General features: G+C 41.2%; 1 protein-coding gene across 1 annotated transcript in view; it reads left to right on the forward strand.

Moving 5' to 3' along the window:
• LOC148034093 (lon protease homolog, mitochondrial-like) overlaps positions 1–24,889 on the forward strand; it is a 199,096-nt gene that overhangs the window by 141,142 nt on the left and 33,065 nt on the right. The window contains exons 16-18 of the mRNA XM_087682085.1: positions 12,527–12,694; positions 12,788–12,889; positions 13,069–13,338. Of these exons, the coding sequence (XP_087538211.1) occupies positions 12,527–12,694; positions 12,788–12,889; positions 13,069–13,338 (540 nt within the window). The remainder of the gene's footprint in view (positions 1–12,526; positions 12,695–12,787; positions 12,890–13,068; positions 13,339–24,889) is intronic.

Here is a 24,889-nt window from a genome sequence, read left to right on the forward strand (position 1 = left end):
TTGTGTTCCAAATGCATTCTCGGGCACAAATTTGACGATTGCGGTGAAAAGCCCCAAAGTTTCAAAAGCAAATCCGCCCAAATTGCATCAATACATGTACCCAAGTACATGTACTAGGCAATTTTTGCACAATTTGATGAAATCCTGCAAAAGGCCCAATTTTCTTGAGTCCAGTGTGCACAAATTTCCATGAAATTGACAAAATTTCATTGAAATGTGGGAAGCCCCAAATTTCCTAGGCAAATGTGCACCAAATTTTGCAATTTGTGAATCGAATTGTCGTGTTCTGCATCATAATCCCCAAATATGGGAAAAGCCCCAAATTTTCAGCTAAAAATTTCTTGCAGTGCTTACGTATGCGAACAGCCATGAGTAGGCCAAAGGTTTGATCCTGTTACCTTGATTGGACTGGTGCTTGCAGTCTGAGCTATCTGACGGATGGACACAGTTTGACGGAGTGTCTGACGCAGCTTGACGGACTGACGCAGTCTGATGGACTGTCTGACACTGCTTGATGGACAATCCTAATGCAGTCCTGATGCAGCCTGATGGAGTGACGCAGTCTGATGGACTGTCTGATATAGCTTGACGGATTGACGTAGTCTGACATACTGTCTGATGCAGCCTGATAGACTGACAGTCTGATGGACTGTCTTGATGATTGTCGTGATGCAATCCTGACGTAGCTCCAGCAAGCAAAGCTCTGATACTAGTTTGTTAGGGGAGTGCACGAGGATCAAGACATGCAATGTAATGGTTCGCACAGTGAGAGAGAGTGAGTGCAGAGTAGAAAGTGAGAGAGAGAGATTACAAGACTTGATATGGGTAGAATCTCAAAGTACCACTCTAGGTTTTTGATAATATATATTAAGTACATGTGTAAGGGTGCGTGCACACCCGAACAGCATGAAAGGCACGGTGACCCTTTATTCCCAACACATCGAGTGATGAGTTATGGGGATATGGTGAATACTCCTTGGGATATTTTGAACGGTGGTTGACGGGTCAGATGGACCATGTGGGTGGCGAGTCAAGATGAATTATATGAGTGGTGAGTCAAGGGGAACCATGTTGGAGGATATTTAAATTTTCTTCTTCCAAGAAAAGAGAATTCTATTAATATCACCTTAGATAAAAATTGGAGGCAAAATAAAAGTACAAGAAACTTAATAAAGTACATAACAAATACGAACAACCAATTGGGTGGACTATATACGAAACCATTTGAGGGGGAGTATGGAAGAGAGTGCGCAAGTTCCATGTCTACAAGGAGGCCTCTCTTTTCTTATCCGCTTAGAGCTCATAGGGTTCCTATCATATCCAACCCAAGTACCAACTATAAGCTCCTATGAGCTATAAGCCATAGAAAGAGAGAGATCTTTCTAGGCATAAAGCTATCATATAACCTTCTTTAGAAGTTATATAAGAACTCATTTGAGATTCCCTCTTTGTGCCAATGAGGGGTGGTCTTTGGCTATGCTTTGATCTTGCTTATTTGTATCCCCCTCTCTTGCCTAATAGCATAGCCAGAAAAGGCCACGTCACATGGTGTGTCAAGGAATGAATTCCTCCGCATCTATCTCTTGGATCCCCTTGTAGTCTCTATAAAGCCACCTTTGGTGAGGTGTATATCTCCATCCATCCACAAGAGAGGTGGCCAAGTCTGGATCAAGATGTCACTTCCTCTCGATGTGTGCTACTACTTTGATCCTTTGTCCAGAGTATCCAATGAACACTATTTGATGAAGGTCTTCACATTAGAGGCGGCGATCCTCCTCAACCAAAAAGTGAATGTCAATGTTGCAATGACTGCTAGAAGATTGCCCTTTCTAGAGAAGAGGCCCATCTAGGTTTGAGAAGTACTTATATCAGCCTTTCAATTTGGTGGAACTTCCTCTGTCACAACCTCAATCATAAGTGTGGGCTGTGGCTTCCCTAAGACCCTATGATCTCTGTCTCTGAATCTCCTGTAGTAGCTCTTGGAATGCAAGCCAATCTCCCACTAATGTAGTAACTTGTAGAGAGAATATCTGCTATGATGAGTATATTCTCTATTCAAGAGTGTGGTTTGACTCCGATTGCAAGTAGTGATTGAAGAGAAGAGGCATCCTCCTCTTTTCAACTATAGTCCAGAGTAGGTGATGAAGCCTTGATGATACAGATCTCCATGCTTTGATAATGGCACGTGAACCACGAATGAAAGCTCCTCCCTAAGCTTATGGTCTTGATCTATTGAAAAATCTAGTGAATACTAGACTGGCATGGTTCTCCAAGTGTAGGTGTCATAGCTTGAACCTTCCCTATTAGATTTTTGTTCCAGGGTTCCTTGCTTGGAAGTAGACCCCTAACAATGAGCTAGGTACTGCTCATTGGATGCTAAATCCCGAAGCATCCAATGAAACAAAGATAAAGGTGAGAAGAAGAAGGATGCTCTAGAGACTCTGCATTGGATGCTAAATATAATGAAGGAGGATGGAAAGAAGAGGTTTGAAGAAAAGTGCCATTAGTATGGAAAGAGTAGCCACATGGTAAGATAGTGCAGATAGAGAGTGATGACAAGAATGACATTACAATCTATGAACAATCCTTTTTTTTTTGTTTGTTTGGGGGGGGGGGGGGGGGGCGGAGGGGACGCGGGGAGTTTGGGTATGAAAGGCTTTGAAAGATGCCTCTAAGGTGTACTCAAGGTTTAAACTCACACACCCATGTACACGCCCACACACTTAAACCACTTGAGCTACAACCCTCTTGGTGAGACAATCCTTAAGTTGAGTTGGAGTTCTTCATAATGATTGAGGACGTTTGTCTCATAGCTTAGACTTCAAAAGCTGATAAATCTTGGATATTAGATTGTGGAATGTCTTGTGACATGATGTGCAAGAAAGAGTAGTATAGGTAGGGCTCTAAGAGAACCCATCATGTGCTCATTTGAAGAAACAAGTACTATTTCATATTTTGAAACAAAATGAAGAGTCTAAGAAACATTTAGATGTATTGTATGTGCCTAAGATCAAGAAGAATGTGCTATCTTTAGCCTCAATTACAGATTGTGGTCTCAAAATACAATATTGGATCGACAATTCTTGATGGTGTTGTTAATATTGTTGGCAAAGGACTAAGACAAGACAACTTATATGAGTTCATAGCTCTTACAACCACCATTGGGGGAGGCATCGTTATGCTTTGGCATGAGCGATTTGGTACGAAGTGCCAATTCCCAACATACTAGACACCTAAGTAAAATGGTGTCCTAGAGTGACATAAGTGTACTATCATGGAGACGGTATAGTGTATGCTGAAGGCGAGAAGATTACAAAACTCTTTGTGGGATTCAGCAGTCAACACAACAGTATACATCCTTAATAAGAGCTATACTATGGTGTTGAAGCAAAAAACACCTCAAGAGGCCTACCCTAGTAATTTGTATGTTTTAGAACATATGAATATGAGCGATATGTTCCTTCTCAAAAAGGGTGGTAATTCCTTGATTAAGCAATAAATTACAGGAATCAGTAAATGAACATAACTTAAAATGCACAAATAACCTTAATAATCTCGGACATTGGACAGTGTGTGGGCCTCAAAACTGGTTTTCCTTTCGGTATTTGTTAAACTTGATTGCTAATGGATCGAGTGCAAGCTGAGATTCACAATCCCCATTCTTGTTCCAAAAGCCCTTTTGTTGTAGCAACAATTAGCAATTAATTCGGGCCAATTTCCCCTTGATTTTTCACCAAGGACTTGCACAAATGGAACCTCCAACTGACCAAGTGCTTTCCCAAATTACAATGAATGGCTTGGCTTCTGAATTCCGTGACAATTACATAAATTTCAAGTGCTGAATTCATTGTACAATGCCTTCACCAATTTGCATGGAACTCGAGGTGGCTGTCAAACTCTAATTTTTGCAGAAATTTGGGGTTTACAGCAGATATCTCTATGCTATCCACCAAATTTGATTGAAATGTGATCCAAAAGGTTGGGAAATGCTGAGATTGATTGAGCACAAGCTAGAGAATGCCAGAAGAGAGAGAAATTCAAGAATTCTATGTGATGAAGGCCTTCAAATTGTCTCCTACTACCAGGGATGCCAAAATTTGCTGTTGCTAGCCATCAGTTGCTGTCCCCAGCTCTTGGAAACCTCAAAATTGTTGTCATCTTCTGTTGATTGGTCTTCTCCTTCCTTTGGTTGCCTCATAAGTTCCTCCAATGGTTGTAGATCAAACTAGGAGCATCTCCTCCCTCTCTCTTATAGGTTGAATGCATTGAATGCCTCTCTCTAGCCTCTAAAGACGTTTCTCAGTCTTGCATGGGCATTTTTGCCAAGTGGCAACCTTCTATACCTGTTTTCTAGCATTGAATAATTCCAAAAACTAAATTTAACCCTTCTGACCCTTTCCAAAACTAAATGTGCCCATCCATAATTTAATTGGCTAAGCCATTTGCAACCAGGAGTGGTTCCCAATCTCTGCCGACCCTTAGATTTGCATTAATAAGTTAATTAGTGCTAGTCTTTAGTGTCATCACCAACACTTGTTGGTCAAATAATTGTCCCAAGGTCAAAATTGACACCAATTGACCCCCAAATCTACTTGGCATAATTGATCACAACTTTTGCCTTTGACACCCACTACATCCTCGGGGTCCTTGGCTTGTGACCATGAAATAATTGCCATGTGCAACACATGTGCTAAACAACCTTGCACATTTGATTAATAACTTAATCAAATGTTATCAGCAAGATTAAAGCATCTTAAATTTCACGTCCTCGTGATAGACCTATCTCTTGAAATCCTTGCGATCGTCCTCGATTGCGGCAAAGGAAAAGCATATTGCACTAGAATTTCGATAAGTGATCAAAATAACAGTATTGCGCACTGCTGTCCAAGCATGCTACATGCCCCTAAACCTTGCTGAAAATTTCTAGCCAGTACAAAGAATCGAGACTTGTTGTTGGAAACCTGTTGGGTACCTCCACAGCTCATGTTTCTCAATTGTTCTGACTATCAATGCATAGAAAAGCATTAATTTAGCATAAATCATGGCTAAAACTATCAATGTCATTTACTAACATGCTGTTGTCCATGGAACCAGCTGTAAACCATTGACAACTGAGAATAATCTGATCATAAACTGATCATTTACTGATTTGAGAAGTAATCACAAACTATTGTAAATGTGATCTCCAACTGATCACAAACTCATTGCAAAAATTGACCAGCAAACAATGCAAAAATTGATGCAAAACTGATCTCAAAAGTGACGATAAACGGTTCTCAAACTTATAAAAAACAGAGCTGAATTTGAGCAGAATTTTTGTCTCCAAACTAAGGTAAAATTCATGCTAAATTGATCATAAGCTGATGCAAAAGTATAGTTCCAGTGCCCAGATGAAACTCATACTCATCTCTATACATCGCACAATGACTAGTACACTAAGTAGTGACCTCATGGCAAACATGCTGTTAACACAGTACCTTGGATGCATGTTGAATACATCTAAGATCCACTATGTAGGAGAGTTGTCCATAATTGGAGGAGTGAAAGTGCTACCTTTCCCTTGAGCATGAACAATACTCTGGACCCTTGCTTTGTCGAACCTAACGGAGCCTGAACTAAAGTTTGCTCTAATTGAGAGGCACCTAGGTGAAGCTGTAACAACTGATCTGGTTTGCCAAGTCATCCTCTTTCATCCATTTGGCATCCATTGGTGAATAATTCTGAAATTTTTCCAAGTATCTCTTGGAAACTTTACCTTTGATGTTTCTTTTCTTATGTGCCAAAATCGAGTACCATAATCTCGTCTAGCTGCTCAATTTCAAGCTGAATTTCAACAGACATATCTTCTAGCATATGACCATGAGAAGGCCTTAACAAACAACATGAAAGGCATTGTGTATCCGTCAATGTGGAGGTAATTTCAGCCAACATGCCACATTGGTGATCTTCTCCAATAGTTGGAAGGGCCCATAGTATCTTATGCTAAACTGCGGATATAGTCTTTATTTTCCTTTCATCTTTTTAAGCCTTGCCTTTTCAAAAAGCATCAATACATAATCGCTCTCTGTAAAGTGCAAAGCATGTCTATGACGATCAATGGCCCTCTTTTGCTTTTCATGTGATCTTTAAATTGCATATTTTATCTTTGCATAGGGTGCATCCAAGTTTTCCACATAACGGCGAGCTTGAAAGATCTTATCCTTAGTTTCCAAGATAGGTGGTACCTTCTTGCTACCCTGAACCACCTCAAATGAAGCTTTGTTAGTGGAACTATACACTGTGTTGTTGTAAGCAAACTCAACCAAGGGCAAATACTACTCCCACTGTGTCTTGTGGTCTAAAACGTAGCACCTCAAAAGATCTAACATTGTGGAATTTGCTTTCTCAGATTGACCATCTGTCGGTGGATGGAAGGATGATGAGAATTTCAGTGTGGTTTCCATATTCTCAAAGTACCCCTTACAAAATAAATTCCGAGGGTCTCGATTACTAGTGAACGACTCAGGCATACCATGATACTTAAAGATGTGCTGAAAAAACAATCGTGCCATATGATCAACCTTTATTTTCTTCCTCTCCGGAGTAAAATGGGTTTGTTTACTCTAGAAAGCTCAAAAACAAAGTCCATCGCGATGCTCTGCCAAGGCCTGTCTCGAATAGGCAAGGGCTGCGATAAACTTGGCATCTTTTGCCTATCATGCTTTACCTTCTGACATACGATGCTTGTCTTGACAAACTGCTCTACATCATTACATCATGTCTCAAAGTTCTCCAATAAAAGAAATGCTCCACTGCCTTGACCATGGCATCAATACCTCTATATTCTGCATATGGAGGAGCATGACTTTCAGTAATAACCTTGGGTCTTAAGTGCTTTTTGACACACAATCGTCCATGTATCATTAGAAATCCATCTCTCAGCGCAAAGTGCTCATGTCTTTGGCTATTGCAAAGCTGATCGTAAATATTAGCAAAGTCTGAATTAGCAACACATTGGCCTTTCATGGCATCCAACTTAGTGTGATAAACCATGTTGATGATTGAAATTTGTAGCTTATATGACAATGCATTAGGCACAATATTCTTTTTACCATCAATATATGTAATCTAAAATGAGACATAGGGAGAAAGTTTGCCCATCTTATATGCTTCTTTGACATCTTTGTCTACGTTAGAAGGTACCTCAAAGTCCAATGGTTTGCTTCCACTATAAAATCAGCCCCCAACAAATAATGTTTCTATGTAGACAGTGCATGAATTAGAACCAAGAGCTCGTTGTCATAGATCTGCAAATTTTTCCCTGCACTGTGGAATATTCAGCTATCGTAAGCCATAACTTAGCCATCCTGCATAAGAACAACCCTAGTGTTGTTACCACATGCATCACACTGAACTACAAACGACTTCTTTAGATCGGGCAACACAAGCATAGGATCTGAAGTTATCTTTTCCTTTGACTTTTGAAATGCTGAAATTTTCATTGTTGTCCATCTAAATGGCACATCCTTCTTTTCCAAAGTATGCAATGGAGATGCTAATTGCCCTAAGCTAAAGGGTATAATTTTTATTTTATTACATTGATATTCATCAAAGATGGATCTCAAGTATTGTAACCACCAATCCGAGCTAAAATAATGATGAAAAGAGAAGAGCAGTACTTTGGTAAGAAAAATGTAGTCGTCCAAAGGATATATATGGCTTAATGCAATAGTGTACACATGATTGTGCTAGAATTTGATCACCTAAGACTAAGAACATTTAGGGCAACAATTGAGTGAGAGTCAGCTGATGCAAGGTAGATAGCTCAACAAAAGGTAGTTTGAAAAACTAACACAAACAACGTAGTTGACAACATTAAGGCTGGTTCAAAATTGCAAGCTGCTGGTGGGGAGAACGTAGGGGATGATTGTATTGATAAGGCACATCTATAGCAAATACCTTGCTTGTACTTGCACTAATAGTATGCTTAGATTATTTCCTAGCATAGGTTTCTTAGAAGTATAATGTTTTTAATCACAAGGCTGCCATTTCTCATCCACCATCACAATCTATTCAAATAGTCATGGGCAAAATCGGTGCCCTTAAGAGATGTAACAAGATTCTAGACATAGTGAAAAGTTGACCTCTATGACCAACAATGCCATCCATATCAAAATTTTCCTAGAATTCAAGGGGATCCTAGCTCCTATACTAAAGTATGTAGGCCTTCTTTCCTAACCTCACAATATCTTGGGACTTAGAGAAACATATAATGCCTTTTCAAGCACTTTAGCCAAGGGGCCAGCCTCACTATTCATCCTATCCAACTATTGTAGAAGTTCAATAGGAGGGTAGTAAACCATCTGAGGGATAGCATGTAGTAAGCTAAATTTGAAGGATCCATCCCCTCTCTATAGAGAAGTAACAAGAGGGAAAAAAGAACCCCCTTCTACCAAACACACAAAATTGTGTTAGCTTTACGTGTCTTTACAATTCATCTTTCAAGCTCATAATCCCCAAGAACTTGACCTACTAAATAGGAGAAAATGGTGGTCAAACCCCTTGCATAGTGTGTTTGATAGCTTGTCCACCTTGCATGTGGAAAAAAGGGAGGTTACATGGGGAATACAAAGCAATTGGAGGAAACTAGTAATAATTCTAGTTAGCTATCACTCTTCTATGCTTGTCTATTGAGCTATTTTGCATGTCATTTTCAATATTGTAATAGAGTCGTAAGGAAATAAACATGTACTTATTTTAAGTCCTTGTCTTAACAAAGAAGTAATACCACCAATACATAAGTTGTGAAGCTCTCCATATGAATGCTTTCCATCAAGACTAGATACTCCTGCAACTTTAAGAGATTCCAACAACCACTCACTATGATTGACTTGATCATTCCACCTAGAATTTGAATTTGAATAACAAATACTTGTCCCATATCTTCCATAGACTCCAAGAGAATCTATTGGCTTGCATTCGTCATCCAACATTAGTAATAGAAGCACATGTACGATGATGAACATGCAATCAAGTAACAAAATGTAACACTAGAGACCTTATTGCTAAGGGTTGCTTGTAGACCCATGAATCCTTCTTGAACAATGCTCCTTTGGTACATAAACATTGAGGATCCTAATGCACTCTTTTGTCTAGCCTGACCCATAAGACGCTCCTTCAACAATCCTCCTGCGGTCATTCACATATAGGATAACATTCTTAGGTCAATCGAGGTACATACTCCTCCACTCCTGCCATGTGTGCCGATAGAGTACTCCCAGTAGGTGTCAAAGCCTCCTTGGAGCACCATCTCCAACATACTAGCCTAGTTGGGGGTGAGCTTATGCTCTTGTAGAAAAAGAAGAATGTCTATACATATTGCAAGGGATGGTTGGAGCTCTTGTTGACAATCAACTTCGTGGGACCTTGTGCATTAATGGAGTGGATGTTGTTTGTGTTCCAAGTTGCAAGGTGTATACTCATGATAGAGCTCTATGGTTTGGTGGACGAGGTAGTAGGACAAGAGTGGGGTGACGCTCGCGTACTACTAGAGACTCTGAAGGGGTGCACAATGCAGCTCGTGGTGGAACTTTGCCTACCCCCTAGTGGTCTTGAACCGATTTAGGGAGCCTTGACTACCTCTATATCCCTCAACAAAGATACATGAGTGGAGATCGAAGACATCTTGAATATCTACAACAGTTTTCAGCAGTCACAAACTTTTTATGGGATTCTAAATAGGGTATTACAGGTCCACATGTGTTTACAGGTGCTTAAAGGGCCATAGGAATTATTACATGGAATTTTTAGTATTCTTTTTATCCCAAAGGTTCCTATTAGTTCAAGTAGGTGCTCCTATAGTCCCTACAAGTGCCTATGCTATTTTCCAGGTGTTTAGAGGTGCCCAGGCTATTTCACTCATCATTTAGAAATTCCCTTCCATGATTCACAAATCACAATGTAAAGCCTACACCAAATGCATAATATACGTAATGTTACAAGTGAAAACTAATGTTCATGAGTGGAATCCTTGTGGGGAAGCATTTGTTGCTTGGGGAGGTGGAGGCCCAAGGTAGAGGTGGTGGTAAACAAGTGGTGGAGGAGAGTTTGGAGGAGGAAGAGGAAGAAATGCGGTGGAGGTGGAGGGGAAGTGGTGGAGTAGAAAAAGATACGAGGAGGAGGAGATGCTGGCACGCACCAGAATTTTCTCATCCTTGGTGAGAAAAATCCCTAGGCCCAAAAGGATCAGAAATCACAGAATCAGATTGCTGCCATTATTCAAATGGCTTGTTGGGTTACAACACAATAACTACTTAGTATAGCTTCAACAACCTGATAGCCATACAATTAATTAGCAAAGCAATATTTGTAAGGATAACTTGCCTTCACATTATATACAATATTGTACCATCCAATTTGGTTATCCTTTGGATTTGCTTGAAGATGGTTTTGTTCTTAGTAATTTGCTCACCCCTATTCTAGGCAATATCTACTATGCAACCTGCCATAGCCTTTCCTACAGGAACATCAACAATGGATCTGGTATGCTTAACTGTATCTCCTTCTTTAATGGCCGTATCAATGCAGCCCCCATTTTGCAATATTAAATGAAATATTTATGTTTCAATGTTTCATGAAACATGTTTCTTGGCTTCTATGATCTAGATCAAACCAATTAGGTCGAATTGTTGCACATGTAGAATTCTTTATTTCCCTTTTTGCTTGTTGGAAGAGGTTGGGGAATAATCAATCACATAGATCCGACATTCTTAGCTACTATGGTGTGCATGCATAACCTTTCTTTTGTGGGGTTGTGTAAAACAGGTTGTCCGACATCTCTCATTTCAACTACGATGTGGCGCTTAAAGTCCAGCTTATAAATAATTCAAACAGGGTTTGTGAGAGTGGGTTTGGAGGGACAAATTCCCAGACAAACCTTGAGTTGTGGTGTTCTTTGGCCAGATCACCAAGTTTGAGAGTAGGATATAGATGAGCAGGATCAGAGCAGAGCTGAATGGTCGCTTCAGACCCTGCTCTTCTTGTGGTTAGTAGCACATATGAGCTTCGAAGGATATGGATGAGCAGGATAAGTGTGAAGCTAGATGATAGACTTAGAGTTTGAGATATCTTACTCTTCTCGTGGGTTAGTGGCATATAAGGGCTTGGAAGTGTCATGTCTTGTGCAAAAAGTAAAAATTCCCTTTTGAGACTGTCTAACGAGTGAGAAAAATACCAAAAAATATTATGATTCAAAATAGATAGCTCAACAATCACTGCAGAGCTAAGAACGTGTGGACGGGAGCCCTCAAGGTTGTCTTCAATGGTACAGCTGAGATTTTGATAGTGAGTTGGGGGTAGTAACTTCAGTCACACATACCTGCCACCTATGGATGAAAATCTTCAGGGAGTTACTATTTTATCATATTTTGACAGTGTGGACTGAGGGGTATTGCTGCGGATGGGGGTGGATTGTTAGCATTATTTCTTGGTTTATTTGGACCATGAATTTCAGTCAGACAAGTGATCTACACGATATTTCAATGCAGAGCCGCCCTAGGATTTGGACCAGACACTATTGACACACTTTGTAGGAGACTGGAAGATGGTAGACTTGTGACTTTACTTTGAGTGTACAAGTGGAAGAGATGCTTTTATTTGCACATGGATGATGGGACTTCAGCATTTTCTTCCTGTTTGAGGGACATGTGATTTGGCATTACGACCCACTTAACTAATCTTTTTCCCAGCCATTGTATATGATGTACTTAGTAGTCTTTCACATGGCGTATTTTGTGCATTATATTGCATCTCCTTGGGCATTTTTCGAGGTGTCTTGAGTAGAAATTTCTTTTCTAAAGAAAAAGTGTGACTTACCGAAATGCAAGCCCTGATCTCAGATCTTGAAAACCTAAGTTTAATGGCTTAAGATTGTGGACAAGGGCTGCACTTTTATTGCCTAGTGAAGGTTGAAACCACCACTCACACAGACATGGGAATTGTGGACTGCTGCTAAAATATAGCTTTAAAGCTAGATAGTCTCCATTGAAAGGCTCTTAGGGTTTTTTCATGGATTATTTTTGTTGGAAGGAATGGAGAACATGCTTTTAAGGATTCATGGGAGGTGCACTATTTCTCGATGGTACAGGGTGCCCTGTTAATGAAGATTCACTTGCTATTCAGAGACCTCATACTAGATTATTTTAATGTTTATTCTGTAATTCAGCTCAGACTTTTATGCAAATTTTGGATGAAGAACATAACTTGAGTGTTTGACGATGCCAACTTGAAACTGCTATTGCATTGAATGCATTAGGCATGTCTCTCAGAAAGGTGGATATTTTTCATTTCATGACGAGAATTGTTCTCCAGTCTAAGCTGGTTGATAAACTATTCTGAACAACTCCTTGTAGAGGTTTTGTGGGTCTGGTTAGATTTTTTCTTTGGTGTGTTTGGAAGATTATAATTGACTGTACTTTCAATGCATAAAGTGACTCTTAACAGCTGACTGGAGATGCTTCTTACTGATCATAGGATGTCTTGTGATCAGGTTTTGTTTGTCTGCACAGCAAATGTGGTTGAAACAATTCCTGGACCGCTCTTGGATCGGATGGAAGTGATAAGGCTGGTTGGATATATCAGTGATGAAAAGATGCACATTGCTCGGGACTACTTGGAGCCTGCTGCGCGTAAAGGATGTGGGATTAAACCTGAGCAAGTATGCCTCATGTTTTTCAATTCAACTGCACGATTTGAATATGGATGAAATCTATTACTTGTATTTATTCTGAACAATTGGATGTTTTTTCAGGCCTCAATTACGAATTCTGCTTTCAATATGTTAATAGAAACCTACTGTCGGGAGGCTGGAGTAAGGAACCTACAAAAGCACATAGAGAAAATCTATCGAAAGGTTCAAAAGTCTATATTCAGAATTTCCGAACAATAAGATTACTGCTTTTGAAAACATATTGAGAATGTAACTAGGGTGTTGCAATTACTGCTAATTTTCAATGCGGCAGATCTTTGAAAAGCTATCTATGTAAAAAGATACCTGTGCTAATGCATTTCCTTCTCATTAGTGTACTACAGATTGCTCTCAAGTTAGTGACAAAGGATGCTGAGATTCGGGAAAAGATGAATGTTGTTGAAGTTCCTACAGAGATTGATGGAGAAGTGGAAAGTAACCAAGAATCAAAAGTTGAAAAGAAAATTGTAATGCCTCACGATGTCACAGATTCTGTGGCAAACCCGGACGCAAGTGAGTCTGCAGAATCGGCCGTCGTTGTTTCTGAGGTTATCTTGGAGGAGCAAGCTGCAGATGTTAGTCCAAATGCACCTCAAGAATCAAATGAAGGAGAGGTATATGGTGCAAATTTTTTGACATAGAGAGATAGCGCGATCGTTTTTATGTAGAAGAAAAGTTTTGTCTCATATCACATACAGGAAATGAGATGGGCTGGAGAACGTTGGATTCAAAAGGTTTAATCTTGAGATTCAAATTGGTCAAAGGCTTGGATTAGGAATAACCCTGCCAAGAAAAACTGCTTGTTTTCTGTTTTTTTCAAACATGCATGTTCAGTTGTTAAATGATAGGTAGGTGTTCATGGATTGGGAAGGAGTGAGAATGAGGATATAAACTATGGCTATAACCACACAAAAAAACCCATTCTTAATCTTACACACGTTAACTATTTCATGTAAAAAACAGCAGCTTGCAATTACATGCAGTTGTAACTTTTGGGTGGAGGCAGGGATCGACAAGATTCTAATTCTGTCACATGTTTGAGGTTTGCTCAAAGGCCTGGCTATGTTGTCCTGGACTTGACTTCCTTTTGTTTCCCTAAGTTCTCATGCAAAGAGGATACTGTAATACCAATGCCATATGGGAGAAGCCTTATGGGAATGTCGATCTCCCACAATGGGTCTTTGTAGACAACCTTACAAGATAACTATTCAAACTGAAAATGAATGTAAGATGAAAAGAGAGAAATAAGGTGGGGAGTCCTGTTCCACACTTCTGTTGGCAGTGTAGAGACATTTTTATTGTTCAGCTCTTTCTGCACATTGCAGTCACCTTTCTCGTAACACAGCCAAGGACAGGTAGACATTATAGGATTCGATGTTTGTGAAATTTGATGATTTTCAGAGGTCGGCTAATCAAATCTACCGGAAGGTGGTTGAGGATAGGAGATGGGTCATCGAGAAAGCTAATAAATTTTGGCATGCTTGGGATAGCAGAGAGAAGTGGAAAGACAGATTTCTTCAATTTTGAAGGTCTTCTCATTGGGGATGTGCTACGTGCTTGCAAGATCTGACATGGTCAATGTATCTTTTGCTCTACATGTGATGAGACACCAATTCATCTCTTCATCTCCTACTCTCTAGTGAGACAAATTTGGAGCTTTGTTTCTTGTTTGTGGACCTCGGTGACTTGGATAGACGCCCATCCATTCTTGGGTCTTGAGCAAGATGCATTCTTTGACCACTTTGCAATCAAATCTTCCTTGCCTCTTCTATTTTTTCAGATGGACGGCTCTTTGGCACATTTGGCACACTTGTAATGCCTCCATTTTTCATTTTGCCTCGAGTATCTATGGTCATGTTGCATGTGTTCAAGGATTACTGCAATGTCAGATCTCTTTCATGGTTTCAATGGACATGGTCCTTCCTGATGTGGCTGCTCCTTGGCATTGAGTTAAAAATTCATTCCATACTCGTTAGATCTTTAAAACAAGCTCGAAACATGTAAATTACCTAAAGTCCTATTAAATGAGGAGTGGTTTTGAGAGTTTTTGTGTTCCACATGCAAATACCTAATTTCGGAGGATCCTTCTACATCTATAAATAAACAGGTTGCCCATAATTCAGTCCATCCTTGTCTTGCAGGTTTCAGCCATCAGTTCACCAGCTGTCCAACCACGAGCGACAGTTGCTATGAGGTCTACGGTTGTCATGTAGCCTCCCACTACTGTTGGTGATCAACTGTTACCATCTTTAGGCAGTTACATTGCTGCGTTTACAAGTTCCAGGCTTAAGAGACTGCTACGTTTTAGTTTCCAGCTTGCTGTTCTTCCATTTCCATGATCGTCTTGATTTGCATTTCCATCAACAACATGTCGTTTTTGTGTTTTGTAGCACTTTTCTTTATGAGTCTTTGCTCTGATTGGTGGTTATTGCACTCAAGATTTGTCTTTGGTGGACAATGCACATGGACACCTCTCTTAGCTCATTCCCATGAGAGACATTGATTGTTGTGTTTAAAATCAGAGTTTGCAGCAGTAGAATGTGTGCACAAGAGGGAGAGAAGAGCTCAAAGTACAAGAATGAAATCTTGCTTACTAAGTTGCTTAGAGTACAACTTGGGTACACTCTCTCACAAGTGATAGTGACCCATAGGCTGTTTATATAGCCCTTTGCCAGCTAGGGTTAGGGTTTCCCCTGCCCTTAGGGCTATTCACACCCATCTACCCTTATACTCCCTTGCTTACAGTGGGTTTCTATGCCCATCTTCTAACACCCCCCCTCAATGCCAGGGTGGCATTGGATTACAAGATATGTAAAAGATCCCCCCCTTTTTGGATGCCTTTATAAATCAGGCTTACAAGGTTGTTCTAGGTAGATGATTTAAATAGTCAAAACAGTCGATCTTCAGATGAATTGGAGACATAGTTGGCCACCAATTCTTTGGGTATTTCAGGAGTGTTGGGGCATTTACTTGTTATATGCCCTATCTTCTTGCATTTGTTACATTTCATCTTCTCGGGATACTTCTTCCAGCAGTTGTTTACAAGATGTCCTTTTTTCTTGCAGAAAGAACATTTAATGAGAACTGTATGAACCAATACTTGTTCACGGGAATTTGAAGTTGCCTGACTGTTGCTGCTTTCTTTGTGGTTCCTCTTTTCTTCATCCAAACAGGATTGAATGGTACTTGTCAAAGTAGGATCTGGAATGTTTGTGAGAGTGGTTACAAGAGTAGGGAACACCTGTTTTACAGCTTTTAGGAGAATAGCAATAGCATCTTCTTCAAGTATTGGAGCTTGTACAGAAGCAAGTTGTGCCATAAGTCCCTTCATATGAGAAATGAATTTTCCCAAATCTTCTCCTGAACGGTATTCCAAGCTGAAGAATTCAATTTTAAGGAAGATTTTAGTATTCTTCCCAGTGGCTCCATAGAGCTTTTCAAGCTCATCCCATTTTTCTTTAGCAGTGTTTAGTTGATCAACATGATGAATCAGGGATTCATCTAAGTGTAGCATTATGATTGCTTGAGCCCGTTGGTCATCCTCTATATCAATCATATTTGCAGAGTTTACAACTCTATTGCCTTGAATAAGAGGCCAATACCCTCTTTCCATCATTTTGTATTTTATAAGTACTTGCCATGGATGGAAATCCTTACCATCGAACTTTCGAATTTGAGGACGGACATCAGCATATGTTGTAGTCATTGGGAAGGTCTTACCACTTGTTGGGACAAGGGCAGTGTCTAGTCCCTTACAAACCTTTCACTGAATGCGGAAGCAATTTAGACAAAGTGAAGTCAAAGTTGTAATGAAGAGAAAGGCTGAAAATCATATAAGTGTAATATTTCCAGGTATGACTTTGGTGGTCCTTTCTTATGTGCAAACTTCTTCCGTGGTTTAATAGTCTTTTTAGGTTTTAATGAAGTAAACCTAGACTGGACTTCAGGCTCCTCCTTGTGGTACGGCTTAGTGGATGAGGCTTGTGTTAGACACGGTTTGTCTATGATCTCAATGCTTGTTGTTGATGACTCTGAGGAGAGTATGATAACACTCATGCTATTGATTTTACTGACCAAAGTACTTGAGGAAATGTCACTTACGGTATGCAATACACTCCTTGTGCATAATGGTTTATGTGTTTATTTTACACATAACCTTACAACAATGTATGAAGAGGAATAAAAAACTCACTGGTTTTAGTGAATGTCTAGCAAGCTATTCAACTAATGATTTATGATTAGTGTTAAGAGAACACTATTGTCAAGCTTAGTGAAGTGCTTGAATGGAACCCGGTTTGAAGTCGGCTTCCCGATGCTTGGTGATGTCCGTTAATCATGCCCAAGAGCTTTAGACTCTGGAATAGGATTCAGAGACTCTGCTTCAGTGATTAGAATCACTGTTAATGAAGCTCAGAGTGTAAAAATCCCAAAATGTCAAGCTTGGAGCTTGTTGGCTATGGCTGCCCAAAAAAACACAGTTAGGGTTTGGCTTGTAGCAGCCAGCAGAAGAGGAATTTCCCAGAGCCCTCTTGGCTGAGGATAGCCCACTTGGGGGGCTATCAAACCCCCATGATAGTTGCTGGGATTGCGCCGTCTGCTGCCCACGATTCAGCCCGAGATTCACGCCTGTCCAGACTGCGCCGTTTTTTCAATGTTGGCAATGCTGGCTTCACGCGTGGACAATGTCGGTGCTTGAGCTGACAGGGAGCTGCGCCCTGATGTGGGGAAGAAGTCTCCAGAAGAAATCTCAGGCTAATATGGCCTCCTTTGTCCTCCTCAAGTCCTCCAATGGAGGTAGGTTGCAGGCAGCTATGGAGGAAAGAAGGGTAGAGTGAAGAAAAGGACAGCTAGTGTGCACTTAGTGATGACTGATGCTGAGGGAAGCTGAGGAGATCAGAGATGGCTCTGATACCATGTTTAAAATCAGAGTTTGCAGCAGTAGAATGTGTGCACAAGAGGGAGAGAAGAGCTCAAAGTACAAGAATGAAATCTTGCTTACTAAGTTGCTTAGAGTACAACTTGGGTACACTCTCTCACAAGTGATAGTGACCCATAGGCTGTTTATATAGCCCTTTGCCAGCTAGGGTTAGGGTTTCCCCTGCCCTTAGGGCTATTCACACCCATCTACCCTTATACTCCCTTGCTTACAGTGGGTTTCTATGCCCATCTTCTAACATGTTGCTAGGTAGCTCTGTCCTTGAGCATTTTGTACTCATTCATTTATAGCAGTCATTCATAATGATTATTTCTAAGTATGGAAGTGTGATATAGTGAGATGTCATTTTGTGATTACAAGATGTGATCTGTGATGATGGCGATATATTGTGCCAATAGAAACTACAAATATATACAATATGGGGTTGGGAATCTATAGATCTACTAGCCCTATCTAACGGGGATCAAGGGGTAGAGTATGTCATACATCTTTGAGTAGATGCTGCTCTAATCTTCTAAACTCTCTAGATTGTTACCCCCTTTGCATTGGTAATGTATTTGTGGTCATCGTCTAGGAGTCAGTAAGCTGTGACTACTTGCCTCCCCTATGTATCATGACATCTTGTAATAGTGATGTACGGAGTCTCTAGATCTCAATCATGAATTGGCTTAATCGGCTCTCATCCGGTGATACCATGGCATGTTTGAGAGAAAAGTCATCCTTGGTAAGTGTGGGGTATTTTGCACAAATCATACTAGAGGCTCTACATCTACATACATAGTGCTTTCGTTGTCTTTCCACATGACACAATCTATAGATCTCCTTTGCATATGGAATATGAGTTGCTCTCCCTTTGATCTCAAGCTGATGGGATGAGACCCTAAGCTGGCCTTATTGCGACCCACATCTCTGTGGTACATATACATCCAAGTATCCATGTCTCACAACGAGTGCATCTGTTGTAGTCCTCAAGAAATGGTCACTAAAGTAAGACATCTTTGTAGGGAGGGGTTGTTGAGGTGAGATCCATGTGTGTTTCATGATTGGGTTTCTCTCGGAGTGAAAGGGGTGTATGGAGGGCATGAGAGGATCATATTGGAAAGGGGGGGAGGTGGTGGTTTATGTCAATCCTAGAACCTATAAGCCACTGCTCAACCTATGTATTCTATGAGGTCTCACATCCTATCTGAGCTAGCTGTCCAAAATCCTCAAATGCTCTCCTAGGTAGTCGATCTGGATGCATGGCTCACATTCTCTAGATAAAGCTAATGCTCTAGAAGAGAGTCTCTATCATCATGGGGGTATAGCAAACTCTGCTTTGATGATCTCATGTGGTAGTGATGGCTTGTTGCAAATCATTCAAGTGAGTATGATGATATGTAGTCTCTCAATTTGTGTCCACAAGCAAGTAGCCAAGTGAGGGGTCCAAACGGGTGCAACATACATTATGGTTGGTGTGACCAGTGTATCAAATAGCCGTCTCCATGTGCAAGGGTTCTCAAAATGTGCATGGTGGCACTGTTGCTCCAACGTGGCTAAAGTAGCATATCCTTGTGTGAGTTTGGCCACTTGTGCCATCTATTAATGTAGTAAAGGTGACTTCCAAGTAAACATATGAGTCTATCACTTCCACCTATCCCTCTCTTAGGGTGAAAACTAACCTTCTCCTTACAAGGGTTGATGTTTGGAAGATTAGAATCTTTGTCTTCCCAAGATTCATTGTGAGTTCACGATATGTACAAAAACCCTTTTGTGACTTAGAGACCAAAACTATATCCACTACTCCTCGTCTTTGTATGATGTGACTCTCTATCTCTTTAATGTAGAGTTCAAAGAGAGAGAGAGAGAGAGAGAGCGAGAGAGAGAGAGAGAGAGAGAGAGAGAGAGAGAGAGAGAGAGAGAGAGAGAGAGAGAGAGAGAGAGAGAGAGAGAGAGAGAGGACATCCCTACTTCACTCATAATACTAGAGACCTTGTCCGATAGTCCTCTTGGGTATCTCACCTGACCAGTCACCCTCTCATATAGAGATACCGCAAATCATATATGAGAGGATCTCCAATGTCTGCAGCCTTTGCAAAGTCTATCCTATGGGACTGCATTAAAAGCTTTGGAGCAATCCACAAGGCAGCAATAGAGGTTCTTCTTCTTTAACTTTGCGTGCTCCACCATAGCCCTAAAGGTGAAAATGTGGTCAAGTGTAGAAAAGCCCATCTAAAGCTAGTTATTGCTCTCAACTGCTCTCTCTCTGTGCATATGCACTAAGCTCTGCCTCTACTATTGCTCTATATATTTTGATTAGTGTATGGTCTACAGTGATGGTCATGTAGTTCCATGGATCTAAGGGGTCCTTGGATTTGTGGATAGGCACAATCGTATGCATGGTCCACTCATTTGGAAAGCCTTCCACCAGGGCCCCATGAAATATAAAGGCAAGGAGAGGGGCCATAATGTCTATAGCATAGAGGAATTACTCTCCTTGTATACATGAATGGCCCATTGACCACCCATGTTGTCAAGGCTCCAGTGGATGAGGAATCAGTGGCAGCTAATTTCGTAAATCATATACCCTCTCTCCATATGAGTGCTATATCTTTGGGTCACTAATAGGTGTGGGCTGTTGTGACACCCTCAATTCGCACGAAGTTATGGCTGCATCTTTGCTCACAAATAAATGGTGTAGGTCCCAATACTATCTCCTTGTGAGAGCAGAGGATCGAGATACAGCCAGATTCAGTAGACAGTGTGAGAGTGAGAGAGACAGAGTTGAAGCACGACACCCAAGAGAATAGATTGAATGAGTGTGATCTGAAAGTACAAAGTACAACCCTTAAACCTTAGGGTTGTAGGGGGGTGTTCACACCCGACACACACACTAAGTGCCTAAATGTGTGTAACATAAGCACATAAGTACATACGATAATAAGACCATAAGTCTGGGGGAAAAAACCTCTCCTACCGAGAGTAAAAAGTGCCCCAGTGTACTACTGATCACCGACACTCCCATATGAGCGTAGGCGTAAGTAAGACGTGAGTAAAATACCCAACAAACCCCCCTGGAGTGAAGAGTGATCAAGAGTACAAGGATCATCGGCCACCAAAGGATATCAAATTTAAAGCATCGCGAAATGCTTCAAATTTGTCACGAGGAAGAGCTTTGGTGAAGATGTCTGCCACATTACTGGTGGTAGGACAATAGACAAGGCTGATATCACTTGCATGTAGCCTCTCTCTGACAAAGTGATAGTGAATCTCAATGTGTTTCGTGCGAGCATGAAACACTGGGTTCCGTGCCACTGCAATGGCACTCTGACTGTCAGTGAACAAAGGAGTAGGCTCAGTAACAGATACATCCAAATCAGCTAGCAAGCGTCTAAGCCATACGCATTCAACTATGGTGGTGAAAGCTGCCTTGTATTCAGCTTCACATGACGATGTGGCAACAGTGGATTGTTTCTTGCTAAGCCAAGAAATGCAAGAAGTGCCAAGAAAGAAACAATTGCCACTAGTAGAGTGACGTGTATCATAATCACCAGCCCAATCAGAATCACTGTAAGCATGTAAATGCAGTGGTCCCCCCTTGGCATAAAGCAACCCAAGAGAACGAGTACCCTGCAAGTAGCGGAAAACACGCTTGACAGCTTGTCAATGTGACATACGTGGCTGATGCATATACCTGCTCAAGGCTGAAACTGCAAACTGTATGTCCGGCCTAGTATTGCATGGATAGATAAGGCATCCAACTGCAGGAGCATATGTATGTATATCAAACAAATCACTGTCATCATGTAATGACAGTTTCAGTCCAGGTTCCATGGGAGTACAAACTGGCTTGCAATCCTGTAAGCCAAACTTCTCAAGAAGCTGCCCAATATACCTTGACTGTGATAACCCAATACCTCGAGCAGTATGTATGAACTGGATGCCCAAGTAGTAATGCAAAACTCCCAAGTCAGACATGTCAAAAGTTTGCTGCAAATTTTGTTTGAATGCTGAAATCTGATCAGCATGTGTTCCAGTGAGCAAAAGGTCATCAACATAAAGACATAAAATCAGCATAGATCCCCCTTCTTTACATACGTAAAGGGTAGACTCAGATGAACTGTTTAGAAACCCCTGACCAAGCAAGAGAGCATCTATCTTTTCATACCAAGCTCTAGGAGCTTGTTTTAAACCATATAGTGCCTTTTTGAGCTTGCATACCAAATGTTCTGAGCCTTCAACTGCAAAACCAATGGGCTGCTGTACATAAACTTCCTCCTGAAGTTCCCCATGCAAAAATGCAGTCTTGATATCTAGCTGATGAACTGTCCAACCATAATGTGCAGCCAAAGCAATCATAGACCTGATGGTCGTCATACGGGAAATAGGAGCAAATGTCTCCTCATAGTCAATGCCCTTTTTCTGTGCGTAGCCTTTAGCTACCAGCCGTGCCTTGTATTTATCAATGGATCCATCCGCTTTTCTTTTCAATTTGTAGACCCATTTTGTTCCAATGGCTTTCTTCCCAAATGGCAAGGACACCAAATCCCAAGTTTGATTCTTAGTAATAGAATCTAATTCAGCTTGCATGGCTGCCTTCCAATGCACACTGTGTTGTGCATCCTCATAACATTCAGGCTCTTCATTATCAAAAGTACTTGCTGCCATCATAAACTCCATAGTATGTGCTGAATCATGCAAACGAGTTTGCCTTCTAGTACGACCAGCCATGGGTGCATCCAAAGGACTATCTTGCATAGTCTGCAAATACCATCTAGGTAGCTATCTAGCATCCTAGCTGTGTGCAAGCTCTTGCTGAATTTCTGTTTCAACATTATGCTGAGTATTCTGATCAGCCAATGGCTGAATTTCTGCACTTTCCATAGGAGCAGCTGGCTGAACATTAGGTTCATTTTGTGAACCTCCAGCTGAATCACCATAAGTAATGGGCAGCAGCCCTTCAAAAACATCACGGGCAGCCTGATATGTGTCCAAACCAGCCAAGGATAATTTTGATTTTTCATAAAAAACAACATCCCTGCTGACAAAAACCTTCTTAGTAACGGGATCATAGAGTCTGTAGCCTTTGCTCTCATTGCTATATCCCATAAAAATGCACTTAACAGCCTTGTTGTCCAATTTTCTTCTAAGTACCTGTGGAATATGGGCATAGGCAAGACACCCAAAGGTACGAAAGCGACCAACAGAAGGTTTACAGCTGTTCCAAGCCTCAAGTGGTGTGATGGTTTTCAAGGCTTTGGTAGGGCATCTGTTCAAAATATGGCAAGCACACATGACGGCTTCCATCCAAAAACTATGAGGCAAGCTCTTTGCCTTCAGCATACATCTGGCCATCTCCTTGAGTGGCCGATTTTTTCTCTCTGCTACCCCATTCTGCTGTGGAGTATAAGCTGTAGTATACTGATGTACTATGCCCTTCTGCTGCAAAAAAGAATTCAGCATAGAGGACATGTATTCCCCCCCTCGGTCCGAACGGAGAGTCTTAATGTGGCATCCAGATTGGTTTTCAACAAGTGCACTGAAAGCCAAAAATGCATCATACACTTCTGATTTCTTTTTCAAACAATAGACCCAGCAAAAACGTGTGAAGTCATCAATGAATGTCACAAAATAATAACAACCACCCAATGACATGGTCTGCATACGGCCACAAACATCTGAATGCACCAACTCCAATCTGGTTGTTGCCCTGAAAGCAACATCACGAGGAAATGAGAAACGATGCATTTTTCCCAAAATGCATCCCTCGCATAAGTGCTTAGGAGGTCTCTCCAAGAGAGGTAAGCCATCCAGCATCTGAGTACGCTGCAAAAGCATCAAGCTGCCAAAGTTTACATGCCCTAAACGAGCATGCCATAACTCCGCCTGTATCATAGCAGGAGTAAGAGTGGATGTCAAGTATGCTGACTGATCTACTGAAAGAGCATCCAACTCATATAAACCATGACACAAAGATCCTGTCAAGACCAATGTCATGCATTCTTTTTCTCGAACCATGCAACGGTCATCATCAAAAGTGACTTGCATACCACAACGTGCCAAAGAAGAAATAGAAAGCAAATTCTTCTTTATTCCAGGCACAAACAAAGCATCTTGCAGGCGGGGAATAGAGTCATCAATGGCTGTGAGCTGAATCTCCCCAATATCACGAACAGGGTATAATACATTATTGGCACACTGTACCGATTTCCCAACAGGAGGTGCACTAACTGAAGCAAACAAATCTCTGCGAGATGTGATATGTCTAGAAGCACCACTGTCCCAAAGATCCAAGTGTCAACATCCTCTGTAGAGCTAAGTGCTCTATCGGCCCAAGAGATATCATAACTGCAAGTGTAAAAACAATAGTCCCGGTCTACAACAAAGGACGCGGACTCACTAGCAGTGGAAGGAGTAGTAGAAATAGACATTCCTGACTCCTTCTTCTTCTCTTTGGCAATGCGCTTTCTGCACTCAGTGATATAGTGGCCGGGCTTCTTACAATAATGACATTTTCCTTTCTTTGCTTGCGTCCCCCCTTGTGACTTATTCTGCGATGTGCCCGAAGTGCCAGAACTCTGTGGAGCATTTTTCACCTTGCTGTTCTTGCCTTTCTGTCTTGCCCCAAAAGATTGCTCAAAGACTATAGCATCCACACCACTATTTTTCCGTGTTTGCTCCTCCTCTAGAAGCAAGCTAAGCAGCTGAATAAAAGTGAGTGGGTGCTCAGCAATCCTCATTGTGAGGTTCAATGCAGTATGAAAAGACAAGTACGAAGGAGGTAGGGAATTCAAGGTGGTGGATATCAACTGTACATCCGAAAAATACTCATCTACATTCATGAGCTGCTCCCTCAAGTCCTGAATCTTGTTTAAGTGATCCTGCATAGAATCACCTTCATGCATCTTCAGAGTTTCCAACTCTTTCTTCAAGAAAGAGATCCGTGTCTCATTTTTCCCTGCAAACATATGCTCCAAAGTCAACCATGCATCTCGTGAAGAAGATGCCGAACGGATATGAGGTATGATGGACCGTTGAACTGCCAGAGCAATCAGCGACAAGGCTTGTGCATCACGGGTATCCCAAGCTTTTTGAGCTGCAGTTCTTGGTGGAAGTGGCTGAGGTTGAGCGGGCTGAGGTCCCCGTTGTCTACGTGCGCCATGGGGAGGAGGAGTAGCGGGAGCTGCAACTCCCGGCCGAGTTTCCTCTCCACTGACATAATCCCATAAATTCTTGGCCACTAATACATT

The sequence above is a fragment of the Lygodium microphyllum genome, chromosome 7 (assembly GCF_053477565.2).
Source record: "Lygodium microphyllum isolate KBCC chromosome 7, Lygodium_microphyllum_v1.1.10, whole genome shotgun sequence".
NCBI lineage: Eukaryota > Viridiplantae > Streptophyta > Polypodiopsida > Schizaeales > Lygodiaceae > Lygodium > Lygodium microphyllum.